Source organism: Pristiophorus japonicus, chromosome 1 (assembly GCF_044704955.1).
Source record: "Pristiophorus japonicus isolate sPriJap1 chromosome 1, sPriJap1.hap1, whole genome shotgun sequence".
Taxonomy (NCBI): domain Eukaryota; kingdom Metazoa; phylum Chordata; class Chondrichthyes; family Pristiophoridae; genus Pristiophorus; species Pristiophorus japonicus.
The window spans coordinates 456,982,870-457,000,600 of NC_091977.1; the positions used below are offsets into that span (position 1 = coordinate 456,982,870).

The 17,731-nt window shown below is 48.2% G+C and overlaps 1 protein-coding gene across 1 annotated transcript in view; it reads right to left on the reverse strand.

Annotated features, from left to right (window-relative positions):
• cngb3.1 (cyclic nucleotide gated channel subunit beta 3, tandem duplicate 1) overlaps positions 1–17,731 on the reverse strand; it is a 283,664-nt gene that overhangs the window by 234,565 nt on the left and 31,368 nt on the right. Inside the window, exon 4 of the mRNA XM_070886506.1 lies at positions 12,232–12,440. Within this exon, the coding sequence (XP_070742607.1) occupies positions 12,232–12,440 (209 nt within the window). The remainder of the gene's footprint in view (positions 1–12,231; positions 12,441–17,731) is intronic.

Here is a 17,731-nt window from a genome sequence, read left to right on the forward strand (position 1 = left end):
CATTTACTGGTAACCCCGCCAATCCCCCATTTACTGGTAACCCCCCAATCCCCCATTTACTGGTAACCCCCCAATCCCCCATTTACTGGTAACCCCCCCAAACCCCATTTACTGGTAACCTCCCAATCCCCCATTTACTGGTAACCCCCCAATCCCCCATTTACTGGTGACCCCCAATCCCCCATTTACTGGTAACCCCCCCAATCCCCCATTTACTGGTAACCCCCCAATCCCCCATTTACTGGTGACCCCCCAATCCCCCATTTACTGGTGACCCCCCCAATCCCCCATTGACTGGTAACCCCCAATCCCCCATTTACTGGTAACCCCCCCAATCCCCCATTTACTGGTAACCCCCCAATCCCCCATTTACTGGTGACCCCCCCAATCCCCCATTGACTGGTAACCCCCAATCCCCCATTTACTGGTAACCCCCAATCCCCCATTTACTGGTGACCCCCCAATCCCCCATTTACTGGTAACCCCCAAATCCCCCCATTTACTGGTAACCCCCCAATTCCCCCATTGACTGGTAACCCCCCAATCCCCCATTTACTGGTGACCCCCAATCCCCCATTTACTGGTAACCCCCCCAATCCCCCATTTACTGGTAACCCCCCAATCCCCCATTTACTGGTAACCCCCCAATTCCCCCATTGACTGGTAACCCCTCAATCCCCCATTTACTGGTAACCCCCCAATCCCCCATTTACTGGTAACCCCCCAATTCCCCCATTGACTGGTGCCCCTCCCCAATTCCCCAATTTACTGGTAACCCCCCAATCCCCACATTGACTGGTAACCCCCCAATCCCCCATTTACTGGTGACCCCCCAAGCCCCACCTTGATTGGTGACCCTCCCCAATCCCACTGAAATGCAGCGTCTCTAGGGCTACTAGTCAATTCTATAAGCAGCATCTTCTTTCCACAAACAGTTTAAATAACCATCCATGTAGTGGGTGAACGCCATCAGCAAAGTAACATGAATGGTTTTACAGTGCAGGGTTGTAAAGAGAGATACTTGACCTCCTAGAAGAAGGAGCATGCAGCATCACAGGCTAGGGATTTTTAATACTCACCCCAGCATGACTTTAACCAAACCTTATTTATTGATTATTTTGTCAGCTATTTTTGAAAAAGTAAACGCAACTCAAGGCTAATACCATCCATTGATTATGTGTGGGTATTGGGTATGCAAAGATGCAGATATCCCAATCGCCAATGCGTTGACATAGTAATATCTCATCTAAACCAACCAGGATGTGCAATCCAGGCACATCATGCTGTACCACACCTGAGAGGCTGTATCATTTTTTCTTGTAAAACTGTTCTTCCCATAACTTTCTAGAGGTTAGACAGTGTTTAAAAAAAACCTCTGGGTACAGAGTTCGATACTCAGTTATGAGTTAAAGACTCCTCTGCACACTGACCATAAGGGTCCTATGTAAAATGAGTTCTGGCCAGTCTCAATCTGGGACCTAGTGGGTATGGGCCTAAAGCTCAAAGCTGTCTCTAATACAGGACTGACTGGCAAGTTTACTCAGGGTGACCTAAGTGGGAAATGGACAGAAATGGCACACAAACGGTACAGTAAACCATACCCTGCTGAAGTTGGGGCTAGAAAGAAAGACTTGCATCTATATAGCACCTTTCATGCCCCAGGATGTTCCAAAGTGCTTTGCAGCCAATCGTACTCTTAAATATACCTGATGAGGGGTAAGACCTCCTGCCCATCATCCTATGTGCTCTGAGGTTCCTCAGGTGATGATACCTAATCAATCTTCTCCTCCACAGCATAATCATGCAGAAAGCTTGTACGAGGTATGACATTGTTAATATTGCCCTCATAATTTAATTGTAGCTTTGCAAGAAGCTCAAAACAGCAGGACAAAGCATTCACACCTTATTTCCTCTGGACCACACCCTGGTCTGCGCATGTGCAATAGGCTTGTTTAGAACGGGAAGCTAGGCATTCAATGAAGAAACAAAGTCGAATGCAATTGTTTAATTTTTGATGTTTTTCAAAGTACCACCTCACCACCAAATGTCTCCTTACCAAGCTTGCGGATCGGAGCATCGGCTGGTAGAATCGCTCCCTCGCCCGGACACAGGGGCTCTGCTTCCACCATCCTACCCTCCCACCCCAGCCCCCCCAGACTTCTTTGAAGCTGCTGTATAACCTAAGGGTTCTCATCACTTATATAAGTGGATGGCAGTTCAGTTTGGCTTCCAACCCACCCCACCCCACCCCACCCCCACGGGCTTCTTTTTAAACCGAGTCCTGAGCCCCTGTGCCCAGGCGAGGGAGCGATTCTGCCGACCGGCGCTCTGACCCTCGAGCCTGGTGAGGAGATGTTCGGTGGTGGTGTGGTACTTTGAAAAAAATAAAAAATTAAGGAATTGTATTAGACTTCCATTTTCTCCCTTTTGACTTTGACAAAAAATAAGCTTCATGATGCATTTCTTTGCCTTCTTGACTCCCTCCAAAACTTCGCCCAAAAACAATAGTGTTTTTCTGTGCTGATTTTTTAATGTGCTCTGCTTTTTCTTAAATGCCCAGAAGGTTTTTTTGGGAGTGGTCTCTGTTGTGTATGGAGAAAGAATCAGGCCGAACACTGTGAGCTCAAAGTAAAATGTGACCTTAGTCTTTTATTGCAGGTCTCCAGAGTGCCTCTCCAATCTGTGAAGCCTCCTTAAATATCTGTGCTCCCAAGGGATTATGAGATCCCTTGGGACTCCAAGGTATGAGTCCTCTGGTGGCTATACAGAGTAAATGCAAGTATACATAAATAACAGCACTCCCCCCAAAGTCAATAGTGTAACTATTTACAGTGTGAGTCGATCTGGGGCCCTTCTTGCCCTGGTTGATTGTCTCGGTGTGAAAGCTGGTATTGTTGAATCATTTGTTGGGCCCTCGCTGGGCTGCTGTGCAGCCGGCCTTGCTGGGTTGCCTGGTGTGTCGGACCCTGCTGGGCTGCTGTGGATGATGGATTCTGCTTCGTGGTCAACCGTGGTGCCGGTTGCCATTGGTGTGTATGTTGGGGGATCAAAAAAGGTAGGGTCCAAGGTGGGTTGCTCAGGACAGTCTGTGAATCTGAGTTTGATTTGGTCCAAGTGTTTCCGGTGAATGAGTCCATTTGAAAGTTTGACCTGAAACACCCTGCTCCCCTCTTTGGCCACGACAGTGCCAGGAAGCCACTTGGGACCTTGTCCATAATTTAATACAAATACAGGATCATTGATTTCAATCTCACATGACACATTTGCGCTATCATGGTATGCACTTTGTTGAAGCCACCTGCTCTCTACCTGTTCATGTAGATCAGGGTGAACTAATGAGAGCCTTGTCTTAAATGCTCTTTTCATGAGCAGTTCAGCAGGTGGGATCCCAGTGAGCGAGTGGGGTCTTGTGCGGAAGCAAAGCAGGACACGGGATAGGTGAGTCTGCAGTGAGCCTTCAGTTTCCCTTTTCAAGCCTTGCTTGATGGTTTGCACTGCTCTCTCTGCCTGACCATTTACGCTGGTTTAAACGGGGCAGATGTAACATGTTTGATCCCGTTACGGGTCATGAATTCTTTGAACTCAGCACTGGTAAAACATGGCCTGTTGTCACTCATCAGGACATCGGGTAGGCCGTGTGTGGCAAACATGGCCCGCAGGCTTTAAGTAGTGGCAGCGGACGTGCTAGCCGACATTATCTCACATTCAATCCACTTGGAGTAGGCGTCTACAACCACAAGTAACATTTTACCCAAGAACGGGCCTGCATAGTCGATGTGTACTCTAGACCACAGTTTGGAGGGCTAAGACCATAAACTTAGCGGCGCCTCCCTGGGTACGTTGCTTAACTGCGAGCATATATTACATCTGGGAACGCAGGGCTCTAAGTCCGCATCAATACCGGGCCACCACATGTGGGATCTGGCTATCACTTTCATCATTACGATGCCTGGGTGGGTACTGTGGAGGTCATTGATGAAGGTGTCTCTGCCCTTCTTGGGAACCACTACTCGATTGCCCCACAGAAGGCAGTCTACCTGTATACACATTTCATCTTTGCGCCGCTGGAACAGCTTTATCTCTTCCTGCATTTCCACTGGGACACTGGACCAGCTCCCGTGACGCGCACAGCTTTTGACTAGAGATAATAATGGGTCCTGGCTTGTCCAGGTTTTGATCTGCCGAGTAGTGACGTGTGATTGCTTACTCTCAAATGCTTCCAAAACAATGGCTAGATCTGCGGGCTGCGCCATTTCCACCCCCGTGGTGGGCAATAGCAGCCTACTGAGAGCATCAGCGCAGTTTTCTGTGCCTGGCCTGTGGCGGATGGCGTAGTTGTATGCGGACAACGTGAGCGCTCATCTCTGGATGCTGGCCGATGCGTTGGTATTTATCTCTTTACTCTCGGAGAATAGGGATATAAGTGGCTTATGGTCAGTTTCCAATTCGAATTTTAGCCCAAACAGGTATTGATGCATTTTCTTTACCCCATAGACACATGCTAATGCTTCCTTTTCAATCATGCTGCAGGCTCTCTCAGCCTTAGACAGACTCCTGGATGCATAAGCAACCGGTTGCAGTTTCCCGAAATCATTAGCTTGTTGCAATACACACCCGACGCCATATGACGATGCATCACATGCTAGTACTAAATGCTTACATGGATCATAAAACACAAGCAATTTATTTGAGCATCACAATTTTCTCACTTTTACAAAGACATTTTCTTGGCTTTTGCCCCAAACCCATTCGTCCCCTTTTTGTAGGAAGACATGCAGTGGTTCTAACAGTGTGCTGAGACCCGGTAAGAAGTTACCAAAGTAGTTCAGGAGTCCCAGAAACGACCGCAGCTCCATCACGTTCTGTGGCCTTGGTGCGTTCTTGATTGCCTCCGTCTTCGCGTTGGTGGGCCTGATGCTGTCCGTCGCAATCCTCCTTCCCAGGAACTCCACTTCAGGTGCCAAGAAAATGCACTTCGAGCATTTTAACCTGAGCCCCACGCGGTTGAGTCGACTAAGAACCTCCTCCAGGTTCTGCAAGTGCTCGACTGTGTTCCGACCTGTAACCAAGATGTCGTCCTGGAAGACCACGATGTGCGGGACCGACTTCAGTAAACTTTCCATGTTTCTCTGGAATATCGCTGCCGCCAATTGGATTTCAAACGGGCATCTGTTATAAACAAAAAGACCGTTGTGAGGGCCTTCGATAATTCCTCCAGTTCCTGCGTCATGTCGGCTGAAGTCAGAGCCAACTTCGTGAATGTCTTTCCTCCCGCCAGCGTTGAAAAGAGGTTGTCGGCCTTTGGTAGTGGGGATTGGTCCTGCAGGGAGAAATGATTGATAGTTACTTTGTAATCGCCACAGATTCTGATGGTGCTGTCTCCCTTGAGGACTGGGACAATAGGACTGGCGCACTCGTTGAACTCGATCGGGGAAATGATGCCCTCTCTCTGCAGCTGGTCTAGCTCGATCTCTACCCTTTCTCTCATCATGTACGGTACTGCTCTTGCCTTGTGATGGATGTGTCACGCCCCCGGAATTAGGTAGATCTGCACTTTTGCTCCTTGGAATTTCCCGATGCCTGGTTCGAACAGCGAAGGAAATTTGTTTAAGACCTGGGCACACCAAGTGTCGTGAGCAGGCGATAGCGCTCGGACGTCATCCCAGTCCCAGTGTACCTTTCGCAGCCAGCTCCTGCTGAGCAGCGTGGGACCATCGCCTGGTACCACCCAAAGTGGTAGCTTGTGAACCGCTCCATTGTAGGAGACCTTTACGATAGCACTGCTGATTACAGGAATCAGTTCTTTCATGTAAGTTCTTAGTTTTATGCGAACTGGAGTTAAGACTGGCCTTGAGGCCTTGTTGCACTACAACCTTTTTTAAGTCTTTTTGCCCATGATGGACTGTGATATGTCCTTACTATACAGTATAAATGCACACGAGGCCCATACTTGAGAGAAGGTCACTCTGTGACCAACTACCTTTATTACCAAGACCTCAAGTGATGAAGGTGGGTGGAGCTTCCCCTTTTATACCTGAAAGTCCAGGTTAGGAGTGTCTCCCACAAGTTCACCCCCTTGTGGTTAATGTTCTCAAGGTGTACAACTTAGGGCAGCTTATACATGGGTTACAATGATAGTTGAATACATGACAGACTGGCTCGTGCCTGTGTCCAGCTCCATTGACACCGGGAGTCCATTTAGTTCAACATTCAGCATTATCGGGGAACAATTCGTGATGAATGTGTGCACCACATTTACCTCTGCCTCCTCGATCTGAGGCTCTGGTTCGTCGTGATCCTCCGTGGATCTGTCCTCCTCTGCAACATGGTGGTTTGCAGGTTTAACAGGCTTTGCAGCTTACCTGCACACTCATTGGAGGTGTCCCATTGTTCCACAGCACTTGCAAACGTACTCTTTGAATCGGCATGAATGGAAATGATGTTCACCCCCGCAGCACCAACAAGGTGTTAATGGCCTTGTACTCATCACCCTTGATGGTGGACTCTGAGACATCTGCGGGAATGTGTGACCTGCCGTGTACGTTACGATTCAAAAACAACATCACTTTGTTCATAGTACTTGTAACAGCATTTGTATGCTGAGAGATTTGCTTCGTAATGTCACTGGTGGCAATGAACGCCTGGGCTATCACTATAGCTTTACTCAAAGTTGGTGTCTCTACAGTCAAAAGTTTGCGAAGTATGGTTTCGTGGCCAATGCCAAGTACGAAAAAGTCTCTGAGCATGTGTTCCAAATGTCCTTGAAATTCGCAATGTCCTGCAAGGCGTCTTAGCTCGGCGACATAACTCGCCACTTCCTGGCCTTCAGATCTTTTGTAGGTGTAGAACCGGTATCTCACCAGCAGAACGCTGGCCAGTGTGCACGAATCATCATACGATTTCTCCATGGGTTTCGCTGGAGTGAGCAGATTCTTCATGAGGCCATACATTGATGCCCCACAGACGGTGAGGAGGATCGTCCTTCGTTTGGCAGTGCTCTCTTCCCCATTTAGCTCATTGGCCACGAAGTATTGGTCGAGTCGCTCACAAAAGTTTTCCAATCATCTCCCTCCGAGAATTTCTCCAGGATGTGCACTGTTCTCTGCATTTTTGGGTTCGCTATCTGTATCTCGTCGCCAGTTATTGCGTATGGGGAAAGAGTCAGACTGAACACTGTGAGCTCAAAGTAAAGTGTGACCTTAGTCTTTTATTGCAGCACTCCAGAGTGCCCCTCCAACCTGTGAAGCCTCGTTAAATACCTGTGCTCCCAAGGGATTATGGGATCCCTAGGGACTCCAGGAGATGAGCCCTCTGGTGGCAGTACAGAGTAAATGCAAGTATACATATATAACAGTCACATACGCCGTTCTAGGAAAAATGTAAGTTGGCTAAACTTGCTTAAATGTGAAAAACTGGCGCAGATATCAGGTTACAATGCAAAAAAATTCTAACCAAAAAAAATCGTACCTAACTTAGTTACACTGGCGCAGAAACTTTGGGGAAATTTGGAGATTTAAATTTATTCCACAAAAAATGATGCATGCCAAAAAACAGCGCAGATAACGGGAAAATTGAGCCCATGGTTAACACCTTCAAAAGCTCATTTTTGCGATCTTTTGGGGAGAAATTCAGGAGCGCCCCACTTAAGGCTTTAACTTTTAACAATTGAAAAAATTAGTGCCAGGTGCTAATGATTTGCAACTTAAAAAAAATTTGGGGTTTGGGCTCCAGGAAGGATCTGGAGCACTAAATCAAGTGCTCCACTTCCTTCCTGGATCATGACAGGACGCAGGCGAGGTGGTAGTTGTGCAGTGCTGCACAATGGGCCGTGCAGCGCTCCTACGTTCCGAGGCTCCTTCCCTCCCTTAAAGGGAAGAGCCATCGCGGCAACCATTGCATTGGAAACACTTACCTGAACTCTGACAGTAGCCACGATCCAGTCTAATCACCCCCACTGCACTCCAGCAGAGTGCCGGGCTGATCGGTCAATGCAGAAGAGGAATCTGAAATAATGAGAAACAGCATTCTAAAAATGTTTTTACTTACCTTGGCCACCTCGCCTTTAACTTTCGCCCCCAAAGTGCCCGGCTGCCCGATCATGCCAGTGTTTTCGCCTGGCGATGCTGCAGGGGGCGGAACCAAAATCGGGTCCAGGATGCTACCAGGGTGATGCGCATGGTGATGACATCATGTTCTCCGGGCGAAGGAGATCAAGGCGCAACGCCCTACCGCCACCGCAAACCTTCCGCCGACGTTAGTGGGAGTCGTTTATCTCGCCATGCCCGGTCGGTAAGTGGTTAGCGACTCATTATTGCCCCTCAGAGGCGATAACGGGAGGCACTAAGGAGGTCAAGTTCTAGGCTTTCGTTTTGCTTCGATTCTGCTTATTGTGGAGTTGTATTCTTTTCACTATTGCCTCATGTTCTACTGATGCTGCAGTTTAGCATCATTCCCAATACCAGAGTCCACCAAATGATGACAGTATTGCAACTACACGCAATGTCCATGGGTTGTCATAACAGCTTGATGGCGATGTGTAGCGAATGAGTTATTTAACTTGTTGGTTCCTTACTGAGAGTCTTTACTGAGCTGGAACTGATTGATGTGTACTTTTCTTTACTGAGTTTTAGTTTTTGTCCCACAGCTATCATTGCCGCTCTATGATTCATTGAGACCAGATACAATTGTAGCTGAGCAAGTGGTTTCAGCTTTTCCCTTCTCTTGACAAAGTGTTCCACCATAGCAAAGTTTTCGATCAGTAAAATGATCCAGAAAAAACAAAATTTGTCTCTCATCAGTGACAGGTGCATTCCGGGAAGTTTAGCTCACAACCATCTAGTTGGGAAAGAGATGATCAACTACCTGTGTCAACTAGCCACCTGTTAAACACTTCATGAAAGCTTAAGGTACGCAAAAGCTCCATGGATTAACACTTGTCCACAGTTTACTACAACTAAAATGTCCCTATTTCCTCAAGAGGATCAAACTTGCTCTCTTATTTGTATATTTCATACACTTGTCACTTTTTACACATGGTTGGGAAAAGACCAACAAAAGTTACTTTGATTTTAAAAATGCTCATTGTGAACGACCATATGCCATCACTTGTCTCCAAGTGAGATGTTGTCTCCAGGGCTTTAATCCACTGCTGGAATTGAATTTTCTCACTTTTTCACCAGACCACTAAATTCAGAGCCCTATATGAGGTTGTGGCAAGAGGGAGAGCTTCAGCTTTCAGCTGACCCTGAGCACCACTGACAGGGATCATAGATAAGCCAATGGCTGAGTTTGTTCTAATGTCCTGGCTGAAGGTGAATACTTAGCCGTCACGCTCTTGAATGCGAAAATAAATGCAGAAATTATCGCACTAACAGCCAAGCAGTTATTGGAACAATTTTGGCTTTGAGTTCAGTTCAACTTGTATTCCTACAAATAAGTAGTCTCTTACTCTTGGCAGGGTCGGGACCCAAGTGCTGGAGGAGAGGAGGCGAGCAGCAGAGAAACAAAGAGTTTTGGGCCAAGCTGTAGCGAGAGATCGGGGCTCAGGAGAGGTAAGTTTGGGACAGAGGTGCGGTGGAGCAATGGCTGAGGAGTGGCAGGGTCATGGCAAAGGAGTGGCGGGGTCGTGGCAAAGGAGTGGCAGGGTCGTGGCAAAGGAGCGGTGGGGTCGTGGCCCAGGAGCGATGGGGTCGTGGTCCAGGAGCGGTGGGGTCGTGGTCCAGAAGCGGCGGGGTCGTGGCCCAGGAGCGGTGGGGTCGTGGCCCAGGAGCGGTGGGGTCGTGGCCCAGGAGCGGCGGGGTTGGAGTCCAGGAGCGGCGGGGTTGGAGTCCAGGAGCGGTGGGATTGGAGTCCAGGAGCGGTGGGGTCGTGGTCCAGGAGCGGTGGGGTCGTGGCCCAGGAGCGGTGGGGTCGTGGCCCAGGAGCGGCGGGGTTGGAGTCCAGGAGCGGTGGGGTTGGAGCGCAGGAGCGGTGGGGTCGTGGCCCAGGAGCGGTGGGGTCGTGGCCCAGGAGCGGCGGGGTTGGAGTCCAGGAGCGGTGGGGTTGGAGTGCAGGAGCGGTGGGGTCGTGTTCCAGGAGCGGCGGGGTTGGAGTCCAGGAGCGGTGGGGTCGTGGCCCAGGAGCGGCGGGGTTGGAGTCCAGGAGCGGTGGGGTCATGTTCCAGGAGCGGTGGGGTTGGTGTCCAGGAGCGGTGGGGTCGTGTTCCAGGAGCGGTGGGGTTGGTGTCCAGGAGCGGTGGGGTTGGTGTCCAGGAGCGGTGGGGTTGGTGTCCAGGAGCGGTGGGGTCGTGTTCCAGGAGCGGTGGGGTTGGTGTCCAGGAGCGGTGGGGTTGGTGTCCAGGAGCGGTGGGGTCATGTTCCAGGAGCGGTGGGGTTGGTGTCCAGGAGCGGTGGGGTTGGTGTCCAGGAGCGGTGGGGTCATGTTCCAGGAGCGGTGGGGTTGGTGTCCAGGAGCGGTGGGGTTGGAGTGCAGGAGTGGTGGGGTCGTGGCCAAGAAGTGGTGGGGTCGGAGTCGAGAAGAGGCAGGGCCGTGATCCAGGAGCAGCGGGGTCGGAGTCGAGGAGAGGCGGGGTTGGAGTGGAGGAGAGGCGGAGCCATGATCCAGGAGCGGTGGGGTCGGAGTCGAGGAGAGGCGGAGCCGTGATCCAGGAGCGGTGGGGTCGGAGTCGAGGAGAGGCGGAGCCGTGATCCAGGAGCGGTGGGGTCGGAGTCGAGGAGAGGCAGAGCCGTGATCCAGGAGCGGTGGGGTCGGAGTCGAGGAGAGGCGGGGTTGGAGTTCAGGAGCGGCGGGGTCATGGCCGAGGAGCGGCGGGGTCGTGGCCCAGAAGCGGCGGGGTTGTGGTCCATGAGCGGTGGGGTCAGAGTCGAGGAGCGGCGGAGCTGTAGTCCAGGAGTGGCAAGTTCGGGGTCGAGGAGCGGCAAGTTCGGGGTCGAGGAGCGGCAAGTTCGGGGTCGAGGAGCAGCGAAGTCGGGGTCGAGGAGCAGCGAAGTCGGGGTTGAGGAGCAGCGAGGTCAGGGTTGAAGAGCGGCAGGATCGGGGTTGAAGAGCGACGAGGTCAGGGTTGAAGAGCGGCAGGATCGGGGTTGAAGAGCGACGAGGTCAGGGTTGAAGAGCGGCGGGATCGGGGTTGAAGAGCAGTGAGGTCGGAGCCCAGGAGCGGAGAGAAATCGTGGCCCAGGAGTGGCGCAGCGTATAACAATAGCAGCGTCGGTGCCCAGGGAAGGTGCAGCACAGGCCAACAGCGAGGCTGTGAGGTCCACACTGCGACCTATGAATTCCAAGGAAAGTAAGGGTATGTGTGTGTTCTAGGTCTGTGCAGCAGAGCTTCGGCTCCAGTCGTCCTGGTTAACCCTTGCCACTGGACCAAGACCTCGCTCTGTCAAGCCCTTGTGGTGGCTGGTGTGCAACGACCACCCCACGTTAAAATCTTCCACCCTTCAAGATGTAGTTCGGGACCTGAAATGTCAGGTCCCTCATGGAAACACCTGTGAACTCATCATTTTTTGATGTGGAAGTGGGTCATCCTCGACACGAGGGACTGCCTAATACTATACAATACTATACTACTCTCTTATAATGCAACAAATATAGCATATTCAAAAAATTATCTATTTTAAATTTGGAAATACTAAGACATGGGGCTGGATTTTCAATCTTTATGTGAAAGTTTGGTGACAATGAATGCTGGCAGGTTCTTCAACTGTGCAGGGCATCATAGCTGAGCCTGATCCTGTCCTTAATTGGATGGAAAATCATCCGGGATCTATTACAGGCCCTCAATTTGTCTTGGTGATTTCTTAAATTCATTTTTGGGATATTGGCATTGCTGGCAAAGATGTCACTGATTGCCCATCCCTAGGTGCCCTTGAGAAGGTCTTGTTCTTGAACTGCTGCAGTCATTTAATGGCCAAGGGCAAAAGAGGAACATCTTCCCCATGCCCTTTCCAGCACTTATCACCGGATTACAATCAGGACCAGAAATTCTGGCTTAATTTTCCCTTCCCTATGCAGGGACAGTGAAGCCAATTATAGCAGCTCCACTACCTTCTTAATAGAGACCAACTAAGTCACCAGAGTCTGGTGAAAAAACATGGGATCTTCCATTTCGATATGACTCGGTTATGCTCATCAGTCGTGCATTTAGAGCCACTACTCATTCCTCATCAAAACATGCCTAGTTCAACAAAAACATTACATGATCATTTGAAATTGTCTGATGAAAGAGAAACTTACTATTATATCTCCTTGTTTCACAAATTGCATTCGGACTTGGAATACTGACATGTCAAGCAGATAGATGAAGTCACAGATATAATCCATGGTTAACCAGAAGGGCAGATTCTGTGGTGTCTGATAGTTGAAAGCCCAGCGCATAGGAATAAACCAGCAGTTCCAGTTCCAGGCTAATACCACAAAAAACAGCCACAACACATAAAGCCGATCTGAAACACAGTATTTAAAAATTAGAACAAAATACAAGGAATAAACATTTCAACACAGTACAAATATCTTGAAACTGTGTTTAGCATTTATCTTAAAGCTATGATGGTGAAGTTGCTCATGCAAAAATGATTATTGTCTCAGTGAATCGATTTACTGTTTCAATGCCATTGTCTGATCCAACCTGCAGGTGGTGCTTTTGACACAGGGTAAATGGCAATACGTGTAGCCATATTTTGGAAAAAATATTAAAGTTCAACTATTTTGGTTTGTGAGTAGCACCTGCATATCAAATTGGCGAGTGGATTTGGTTTCCTCAGGCTAGATTGCTAGACTGTGATTTCGGTAATGTCGCCTAGTAGAAACCAGCTGATCCTTATTTTCATAAATGCCAGACAGTTAATGAACTATTTAATTACATATATTTCTGAATAGAGCAGTTCTGAGTAAATAGAGCTGAGCAGTGAGGAAATTGGAAGGCACAGGTGATGGCTACCTCCAACATTCAAAGACACTTTTTTTTAAGATCACAATCTCGTTTTTCACCCTGGTAGAATCCATGACAAACAAGATGGTCTTTTGGGGACCATAAGGTGGCCTACTAAACAAGTAGCAAGATTCTCTGGACCTGCATAACTGAGCATATCAACACCTGCTCAGAAGTCCAAAGGCCCTGAAAGGGTATGAGAAATAAATATCATGATTTGAGAATAGCCACCAAGGTAATGCGGAAATGGAACTGCAACTATTGCACCCTGTATTAGTTACTGTATTCAAATTTTTCAACCTGGCACCTTAACGTAATGAAAACATTGCCATCAGAAGCCATTACACTGCCATAATTAAGGTAAGGGATGAATTTCCATGAGGGTCTATCCACATATCCACATATCCCAGGATGGCAGGACTGACATATGAAGAAAGATTGGATCGACTAGGCTTATATTCACTGGAATTTATAAGAATGAGAGGGGATCTCATAAAAGCATATAAAATTCTGATAGGATTGGACAGGTTAGATGCAGGAAGAATGTTCCCGATGTTGTGGAAGTCCAGAACCAGGCGTCACAATCTAAGGATAAGAGGTAAGCCATTTAGGACCGAGATGAGGAGAAACTTCTTCACTCAGAGAATTGTGAACCTGTGGAATTCTCTACCACAGAAAGTTGTTGAGGCCAGTTCGTTAGATATATTCAAAAGGGAGTTAGATGTGGTTCTTATGGCTAAAGGGATCAAGGGGTAGGGAGAGAAAGCAGGAATGAGGTACTAAAGTTGCATGATCAGCCGTGATCATATTGAATGGTGGTGCAGGCTCGAAGGACTGAATGATCTCCTCCTGCACCTATTTTCTATGTTTCCATGTTTCCATGTATCTTTGGCAAAAGAGTCAGGGGGCGGAATTGCCCCTTTTTTTGCCTCTGGTAGGCGCTAATGGGGCGCAATGGTCTTTTTGCCTGGGGACGGCCAGCGGTAGTGCCTCAGACAAAATTGCCTCAGAGATTTTTGGGGTGATGTGCTGGCCGGCGTGCAACAGACGATGATGTAATCGGCATACACAGTGACCCCCTTTGTGCCCCACGGGGGAAATTTCCCCACAGGTCGTGAGGCTGGCGCGGCCGGATGTCAATGCCAATGCGGGGGGGGTGAAGCTGGTGGACATCTGCCGCCAGGGCGCCCCTTAAAGGGGAAGCTGTGTGCGCCACAGGCTGCCATTTTATTTTTCTCGCCTCGACTGGGTCGCCATCATGCAGCCTGGCACTCTCTTTTGGGTGCCGGGCTGCTGGCCCAGTTGAGTGTCTCCCTGGTGGCCCATTGACAGCCACAAAAGAACCTGCAGAGTGCGCAGCGGCCCTTCCCTTTGACTGAAGCTTCCACATAGTACTGGCCTCTTCAGTGCAACGCTGCCACCCCAGGAGCGCCCCACCAACCACGTCGAATGCTTGAGACAGTACTCTGCCTCGTTTCAGGGATGCAAAGCCCAATTTCACACCGGGGGAGAGACTTCCGGGCCTGCCGATAAAAGTCCAGGCCCTGGAAGATTACTGCCTCCAATTTGGGCGCAGGGCAATTTTGGTCCCTCAGTGTTGATGTTGATTTCCCAGGGTATCTGCAACTCTTTCCCTGAAGTTATGGCAGATGATCAGGAAAACCCCAGCAAAATTCACCCCCAATTGCTGCCACTATAATACAGGAAAACAAATTCAATGTTACATGAGTCAATACTGTCTTTCCACTTATGTAGAAAAATAGCAGCATGCTCAGTGATACCAGATAGGGCTGCAACACAATGAAACCCCCAACAATTTTTAAACAAAGGTGATATGGACATCATTGAAGGCTGTTCAGGAACTGAGGGAAGAGATGTTTGGGCTCTGGTATGTTATAAATTCATGCTACTTTCTCTTGATTTGTGGATCAGTTAATATGAATGACTTTATCCTTTCACAGAGCCATCAATTTTCCATACCATTACCTCCAAAGGTAATACTAAATTGGTAATGTGTATTAATGCACAAGTAAATGTACCTGCTGTTCTGTTTAAAGATGATAGCACAGGAAGCAATGTGGCACAGCCTGAACCAGAGTAGCACCTATACCAGAGCACCTAACATCACTACTTGCATTTGACTTAGCGTCAACACATATACTAGCATCTTGGATTTTGCAGCTGTGGAAAGGCAGAAGCAAGCACCGAATATTTGTCCAGCACATTGGTAAAGTAGACGTAGAAAGTGAGGAAGGGATCGTAGAGATAGCCACTGGTCAGAGGATGGCAGGAGTAGAGCAGTCTCCTCAGACTCTTCGAGGTAGAATGCCTAGTCTTTGTTCTTTCCAAGAAAGGCTGATTGAACACATGGACAATGTGGAGAAACATAGAAACATAGAAACGTAGAAAATATGTAGGCCATTCGGCCCTTCGTGCCTGCAACACCATTCAATAAGATCAGGGCTGATCATTCACCTCAGTACCCCTTTCCTGCTTTCTCTCCATACCCCTTGATCCCTTTAGCTGTAAGGGCCATATCTAACTCCCTTTTGAATATATCCAATAAACTGGCATCAACAACTCTCTGCGGCAGGGAATTCCACAGGTTAACAACTCTCTGAGTGAAGAAGTTTCTCCTCATCTCGGTCCTAAATGGCTTACCCTTTATCCTTAGACTACGTCCCCTGGTTCTGGACTTCCCCAACATCGGGAACATTCTTCCTGCATCTACCCAGTCCAGTCCCGTCAGAATCTTATATGTTTCTATGAGATCCGCTCTCAGCCTTCTAAACTCCAGTGAATACAAGGCCCTTGATTCTCGTCCTTAGGTACTGGGAAGGAAGGATATATGGATGTCCTGTATGGAAACTGCCAGCAGTGAGACAGCAGCACTATTCAATTGCAGTGGAAATTGTGAGTCTCTAAAAAGCACAGAAAACTCTCCTGCAGTGAGGAGACATCCTTCAACATTGGTCTTTGCACAGGGGCAATTGGCAGATTTGCCAGCATGAGCTGTGTGCCTGCAGCACACTCCGCATAAGTGGCTTCTAGGGCCATCTCTGAAAGAAGCACCACTCACACACAGGAGCATCCGAGCACTGATTAAGGGACATTAACAGTAGTTGAGATTCCCATCAGAGTGATCATAGAATCTCAAGAACAACACTGGTTCCCAACTTCTTATCCCTCACTTAGAAGAGCATAAACACATAAAGAGCAGGGGGATAACTAATGACAAAGTAGGGCCTATTAGAGACCAAAAAGGAAGCTTGTGTGTGGAGACGAAGACATGGTATGGTTCTTAATGAATACTCTCCAATTCTCTTTGGCTACAGGTTCGGTGCAAGAGAACTGCTAATGTTGTACCATTGTTTAAAAAGGGAGAATGGGATAGACTGAGTAATTATAGGCAAGTGAGCCTAATCTCAGTGGCGGGCAAATCTGTCTTCACAAAAGAGAGGGATGAGGCAGACATTGTAGTTAAGGAGAAGCAGGGTGAAATATTAGATTCGGCTCAGTACTTTGCTTTTTGTGGTTTATATCAATGAGTTAGATGTCAATGTATGGGGGCATGATTAAGAAGTTTGCAGATGATACAAAAATTGGCTATATGGTTGAGAGTGAGGAAGAAAGCTGTAGACTGCAGAAAGATATCAATGGACTGGTCAGGTGGGAAGAATAGTGGCAAATGGAATTCAAGCCAGAGAAGTGTGAAGTAATGCATTTGGGGAGGGCTAACAAGGAAAGGGAATACACAATAAATGATGGGATACTGAGAAGTGTAGAGGAACAGAAGTGCATGTCCACAGATCCCTGAAGATAGCAGGAGAGGTAGAGAGGAGAGGTGGTTAAGGTGGCATACGGAATATTTTCCTATATTAGCCGAGGCATAGAATATAATAGCATGGAGGTTTTGCTTGAACTGTATAAAATATTATTTAGGCCACAGCTAGAGTACTGCATACAATTCTGGTCACCACATTGCCGGAAAAATGTGATTGCACTAGAGAGGGTACAGAAGAGATTAGCGAGGATGTTACTAGGACTGGAAAATTTTAGCCATGAGGAAAGATTGAATAGGCTGGGTTTGTTTTCTTTGGAACAGAGGAGGCTGAGGGGAGACTTGATTGAGGTGTATAAAATTCATCATCATCATAGGCAGTCCCTCGAAACGAGGATGACTTGCTTCCATGCTAAAAAAGGATGAGTTCACAGGTGTTTCAATGAAGGACCTAATATTCCAGGTCCTGAACTACACCCTGAAGGGTGGAAGATGACTGTGCGTGGATTTTTTTAACATGTGGTGGCCGTTGCACACCAGCCACCACACAGGCTTGACAGAGCTAAGTCTTGGTCCAGTGGCAAGGGTTATCCAAGACGACTGGAGACCTGCACTGCTGCAAAAAAAATTATGAAGTGTATATATAGAGTGGATAGGAAGGACCTATTTCCCCTTGTAGAGAGGTCAATAACAAGGGGCATAGAAATTGTAGAAGGATCCGAAATGAGTTGAGAAGACTGTTTTTCCCTTAGCAGAGGGGTCAATAACCAAGGGACATAGATTTAAAGTAATTGTAAAAGAATTAGAAGTGAGTTGAGGAGAACTTTTTTCACCCAGAGGATGGTGGGATTCAGGAACTTACTGCCTGAAAGGGTGGTAGAGGCAGAAACCCTCGTCACATTTAAAAATTACTTGATATGCACTTGAAGTGCCGTAACCTACAAGGCTACGGACCAAGGGCTCAATTTTCCCCAAAGCATTTTTTTGGCGTACTTGAAGAGTTAGACCCGATATTTTGTGGCCCA